At 38.0% G+C, this 6,110-nt stretch overlaps 1 protein-coding gene across 5 annotated transcripts; it reads left to right on the top strand.

The window, feature by feature from the left end:
• The first annotated feature begins 2,171 nt into the window (after positions 1-2,171).
• ATXR6 (TRITHORAX-RELATED PROTEIN 6) lies at positions 2,172-5,410 on the top strand. 5 transcript variants are annotated; one of them, XM_078583959.1, is made up of 6 exons: positions 2,172-2,483; positions 2,566-2,873; positions 2,947-3,047; positions 3,486-3,698; positions 4,506-4,600; positions 4,967-5,082. In XM_078583959.1, the coding sequence occupies exons 1-6, from the start codon at positions 2,231-2,233 to the stop codon at positions 5,056-5,058; spliced, it is 1,062 nt and encodes a 353-aa protein (XP_078440085.1). In that variant the 5' UTR covers positions 2,172-2,230; the 3' UTR covers positions 5,059-5,082. The 5 variants fall into 5 exon arrangements, with proteins under 5 accessions (XP_078440085.1, XP_078440087.1, XP_078440090.1 ...); XM_078583961.1 differs by lacking the exon at positions 4,967-5,082 and adding an exon at positions 5,318-5,410 and having other exon boundaries at positions 2,174-2,483; positions 4,506-4,628; XM_078583964.1 differs by lacking the exon at positions 4,967-5,082 and adding an exon at positions 5,318-5,367 and having other exon boundaries at positions 2,175-2,483.
• Positions 5,411-6,110: the final 700 nt, after the last annotated feature.

The raw sequence follows: 6,110 nt of genomic DNA, 5'->3' as shown, positions 1-6,110 counted from the left end.
TTTGTCTCTCACCCTCTCTCTTTTTCTCTCTCTCTCTTTCTTTCTCTCTCTCTCTCTCTCTCTCTCTTATCCTCTCTCACCCCCTCTTTCTATTTCATTTCTCTTTCTCTCTCTCCCTCTCTCACCCCTTTCTCCCTTTCTTTCTCTCCCACCCTCTCTCTATTTCTCTCTCTTATCCCCCCTCTCTCACCCCCCTCACCATCTATTTCATTTCTATTTCTCTCTCTCTCCCTATTTCTCACCCCCTCTCCTTTTCTTTGTATCTCACCCTTTCTCTATTTCTCTCTCTTATCTCTCTCTTTCTCACGCTTTCTTTGTTTCTCACCCTTTTCTATTTCTCTCTCTGATCTCTCTCCCTCTTTTTCACCCTTTCTTTGTCTCTCACCATTTTCTATTTCTCTATTTCTCTCTCTTATCTCCCTCTTTCTCACCCTTTCTTTCTCTCTCACCCTTTTCTATTTCTCTATTTCTCTCTATTATCTCTCTCTCCTTCTTTCTCATCCTTTTCTATTTCTCTCTCTTATCTCTCTCTCTCCCTCTTTCTTTTTTGTCTCTCACCCTTTTCTATTTCTCTATTTTATGTCTCTCCCTCTTTCTCACCCTCTCTTTCTACTTCTCTCTCTAATATCTCTCACCCTCTCTTCAATATCTCTCTTCTCTTTCTCCCTCTTTCTCACCCTCTCTTTCTACTTCTCTCTCTTATCTCTCTCTCCCTTTCTTTCTACTTCTCTATTTAATCTCTCTCACCCTCTCTTTCTACTTCTCTCACTTATCTCTCTCTATTTGTAATTCTATCCCTCATATCTCTCTCCCTTGCCTCTCTCATCCTCTCTTATCTTTCTCTCTCTCTGGCTCTCATCGTCTCTTTTTATTTCTCTCTTATCTGACCCTTTCTTTGTACTTCCCAATCTTATCTCTCTCTCTCCGTCTCTCTTTCTTCCTCTCTGTACCTCTCTCGGCGTGACTTTCTACTTCTCTCTTCTCTCTCTCTCTCTCTCTCTCTCTCTCTCTCTCTCTCTCTCTCTCTCTCTCTCTCTCTCTCTCTCTCTCTCTCTCTCTCTCTCACGTCCCGAGTGTGGGCCTGTACGGATATATGTCAAATCTTACAAAGTATACCAATTTTTGGTCAGCCCAGATTAAAAAATGTACAAGAGAAATACTATATATAATATAAAATATATCACAACCTACGACTTCCAATGATTTAAATACAAATCTGAAATATATTTAATCTCCTACTCGTAAAATTCTTCCGAATAGAATAAAATAGTTATTTCACCAGAGTAGCGTAAATGTTATTCTATGTCAATAGCTAAAATATCTCATATATTATTGAAATTCCTCATATATTTAATTTGTCTACTCGTAAAATACTGTATGCCGTTTTGATATTCACCTATTAATATTATCGATTTGTCAAGCTATATTTTAAAGAATGTATTATTTAAATAAATGCTTGGTACAACATTATTATAATACATCAGATTCACCAAATTTGCAAGGACTTCCAGACTTATTTTTAAAAATATGTCCTCAGTAAGACCGACCAAAATAAGTAAATAATAAATGAAATCTATTTTACGTGCTAATACAGAATGGTTAATTGTAGAATATAAGAATTGCTTATTTATCATCACATGGACCTTATTTCCAGTGACAATTAGGACTTATTCCCAATTTTTCCTCAGATTAGTATTAAGGATATTGTACTAACTTTATTACAAGTAATCCATTGAAACACATAAAATAACATATTTTAAACATTCTCTGATTTGAAATAATTCTAAAAGATTTTTCCTAATTAAACTTTAATGAAAAGATGTTTAAAACTCTATTTATTGGTTTTAATTATTTACTAATGAATCAGATTCGAGAGTCGAGATGTAATAAAGTTATTATACTAGATATATATTCAACTAAATTTATTACAAGTAAATTTATACATAAAACGGAGACATAAATAACAGATTTTAAACATTTTCCGGTTACCAAGACAGTTAAAGATCGATCCTAACTAAACTATGTTTGATGAAAAGATGTTTGTAAGTCTTGTTAGCGGTTTTAATTATTTATTAATGGATCTGATCCGACGGTCGAGATGCGGCCACGCAACCGATGAAAGGCGCGAATTTTTCCCGCGAAAAAGATAGGATTTGGCGCGAGTATAAATACCGAAGAGGAAAGGTCCGTTAATGGCGAGCTAGTCTGCGACGAGGAGGAAGATCCAGCCATGGCGGCTGCGACGAGGAAGAGAACGCGAGCGCCGAGCCCCAATTCCCATCTTCCTTCAAGCGGAGACGATGCAAGCTCCAGATCTGAGATTTACTGCGAGGAATGCGGTCTAGGCGACTCGGACGAGGTTCTTCTCCTCTGCGACAAGTGTAACCGCGGTTTCCACACTTTCTGCCTCCGCCCGATCCTCCCCAGCGTCCCCAATGGCTCCTGGTTCTGCCCATCTTGCTCGCTCCCCAAGATACCCCGGCGTAATCGTCGTTTCGGCTCGATTTTCGGGTTTTTTCTTTGATTTTGGGGCTGATTTGGCGGGGATTTTTGAGGGTTTTGCAGAGTTTCCTCTTGTGCAGACGAAGATTGTGGATTTTTTTCGGATACAGCGGCCTTTGTTGGGTTCTGAGGCGGCGTGGAGGAAGCAGCAGAAGAGGAGGCGGGCTGGAGGCCTTGTGGTGGCTAAGAAGAAGAGGAAATTGCTTCCGTTTAGCCCTAGCGAGGATCCGAAGCGGCGGTTGGCGCAAATGGCGTCCCTTGCCACTGCATTGACGGCCACGGGAACTCAGTTCAGCGATTTCCTTACTTACTCCCCTGGAATGGTGCCAAGATCGGCTAATTGCCCTGCCCTGGAACGAGAGGGAATGCAGGTTGAAGATTCATTACGCTTAATTGATCTGCATTTCATGGGATAACCCGATTTTGGTTGTGATTATTGATCAGGTTATATCAAAGGAGGATGCCGAGGCCTTGAATATGTGCAAGAAGATGATGGAAACCGGCAATTGCGCGCCTTTGATGGTTATCTTTGATCCGAAAGAAGGGTTAGTGTTCTTCCCCAAATTTCCGTTCGATTTTCTAATCGATTTTTTTATGAAGTAAAATTAAGATTTCATCTTGCATTGAACTCTTAAGAATAAATCAATCGAACAAAGTTTATAAGTATTGAGGTAAATGTTTGAGTCAACGGGTAGGAATTTGCCTAGCCTTGTGACCTGACTGACCCAAGAAAAAATTCATGTCTAGTCTTTGCTAAGCTATCCATCCCATCATTTCCAGTAGAAGAGAATTACCGAACCCACACTTACTGAAGTATCTTAATACCAAAATTGTTTTGAATGAATCACTTAATTAGGGATTGGATGATCACTAATAATTTACAATAATTCATTTCATTGTACATTAGGAAATTCGAACTCAATAATTTCTATGCTTCTTTCGACTTGTAAGCGTATCAAATTGATATTGCTTGGTTGGAACAGATTCACGGTGGAAGCCGACAAGTTTATCAAGGATCTTACGATAGTCGCTGAGTACGTGGGGGATGTCGATTATCTGAAAAACCGTGAACACGACGATGGCGACAGCATGATGACATTACTCTGTGCCGACGATCCCGCCAATAGCTTGGTGATTTGCCCCAACAAGCGGGGAAACATCGCCAGATTCATCAGCGGCATCAACAATTATTCTCCGTAAATCTCTAACCCGATCCTTTACTGTCTCAGATCTCGAATCTTTGAATCCGTCGCACCCTGATCTTTCAACGGATTTCCCAAAAATTGATTCGTTGATCATGTTCTTCAATCCTAAGTCCTTGTTTTTGCTTGCCGAGTCTTGAATCTTTGAGTTCCTTACTCAAATCTTGAATCTTTTAACTCATAACCCCAATCTTATATTATTTGTCTAAACAACGAATCGTGAATCCTTGAATTCGTTACCCAATCTCGAATATTCGAAATCCTCACTTACATCTTGAAACTCTGATTTCATGACCACATGAATATTTGAATTCGCTCCAACAATCTTGAATTCTATGAATTCATTACCCACATTGAATCTATGAACTCGTTACCCAATTCTAAAATCATTATTACCTTCCTCTTGAATCTTGAAATATTGAATCTAAGACCTCATTATCTACATCCCATTTCTCGAACAATTATTACCCTCTTCTTGAGTCTTTAATTTCATTTTCCAAATGTTGAGTCTTGAGTCTTTGAACTCATAACCCGAATCTCAAATCTTAGAATTCCTTGACCAAATATTGAATCTTCGAACTCAAGACCCATATCATGAATCACTATGACCCTCTTGAATGTCTAATCTTTGAATTCCTTGCCCAAGCCTTGAATCTCAGAATTCCTCAACCAAAGTTTGAATATTAGAATTCCTCACCCAAATCTTGAATCTGTGAATTCACAGCCCAAATCTGTAATGTTCGAATTTACTTTCCCATTTTTTATCTTTGAATTAACTGCTGAATATTTCTTCCAACACAGGAGCGGAAAGAAGAAGCAGAATCTCAAGTGCGTGAGATTTAACGTGGATGGGGAGAGCCGGGTGCTTCTGATCGCCATCCGAGACATTTTGGAAGGTGAAAGATTATACTACGATTATAACGGGTACGAGAAAGAGTACCCAACGGAGCATTTTTTCTAGTTTGGTTATCACTGAGAAAGCTCATTTTTCCTCATTTTTAGCAAAATTATTCTTGTTTTATAATTTGGGTTCGCTGTAAAGTTCGATAATGTATGGCCGGGTCCCAAAACATTCATCAAATGCAAGAGAAATTGCCTGAGGAAAACACAAATCTTGTGGGGGAAACGTGCTTACCCAACGGAAAATTCCATGCCCAAATTTCTTCTTGTTGAAAGAACGACTAAAAATAACAAGAAATAAATTTTAATTTTCTTTCTAACCACTGCTATCCTGAAACAAATCTCATTCTCACGTGTTGTAGGGTGCAAGATCAACTGTGACACTTATCTGCTTCCCTCAAACTGCTCTTTTTTAGCTTGCAATATCTCCTTCAGAACCAATCATTTACCTTAAGTTTTACAGTGTTTCCCAGAATTTTATATCTGTTCCTTTGTTCCTGTGATTGCGAAATACCAATTGACAAAATAAGGAATGTGTAATATAATTTTGATTAGTATTTGCCTCTCCAATTTTTGTCTGATATCAGACAACCGATATCTGATAGCCAACCCAAACTTGAGATTGGGGCGAGTATGTAATTGACATTGTGCTCTGCCCATCATGCAATGAATAAAACTGATCGAGTCCTGGATTTTATTGTCTGTTGTACCAGGCTGATTTGGGGCAGAGCTGGAATACTTAATTGATTGAATGCAGGTAAAATCTATTAATAAGTAATAATTCTACTCTAGCAGAGTACATATCCCACATAGCTTCAGTTCACTTTTTTATGTTTCCAAATTAAAAGGTGGGCCACCGGTTTCGGGTGGTCTGCCCTATTTTCTTCAAAAAAAAAATGTTTCCAAATTAAAAAATTAATTATTTAAATTGTAGCTTGATTCCTTTGAGAAAACCGATATCCGATATTGTCATCCAACTGTTGAGAAAATGATGGATGCCGAAAACCGTACTGTGGCAACTGATAACCGATATTGTCATCTGCTATTCCAGTTCTTGGTAAACATGGATATCAGATAGCCCATTAGTGGTATCTGGTTCAACTTCCGGTATTGTTATCTAATATTGGGCTCCGGACGGGTGAACTCTACTTTTGTTACTATTCTTATAATGTACATCACAAATTTATTTATTTGTACTTAGCATAATAATACTTTATTTCTGCATGTCATCTTCAATTCAATGGAAAAGGTGTATTAAATTCATAGATTTTGGGTCAAGCACTTCATTCGGCAATTAATACGGTTTTCTTCTGATTTCCCCTCTATTAAAAGCAATGTTAAAATAACTCATTACTAATAGTTCTGAATAACATCATCAGAATTTAGAAAACTGGCAATTACAAATTCTTCTCATTTAATTAGATCGTGGGAATTTTTTATTAAATAATACCATGATGACATTACTTGAAAGATTAAAAATCCAGGTTTAAACTATGCCATGGTGTT

This window comes from Wolffia australiana, chromosome 12 (assembly GCF_029677425.1).
Source record: "Wolffia australiana isolate 7733 chromosome 12, ASM2967742v1".
Taxonomy (NCBI): Eukaryota; Viridiplantae; Streptophyta; class Magnoliopsida; order Alismatales; family Araceae; genus Wolffia; species Wolffia australiana.
This window is presented reverse-complemented; position numbering and strand designations above follow the sequence as displayed.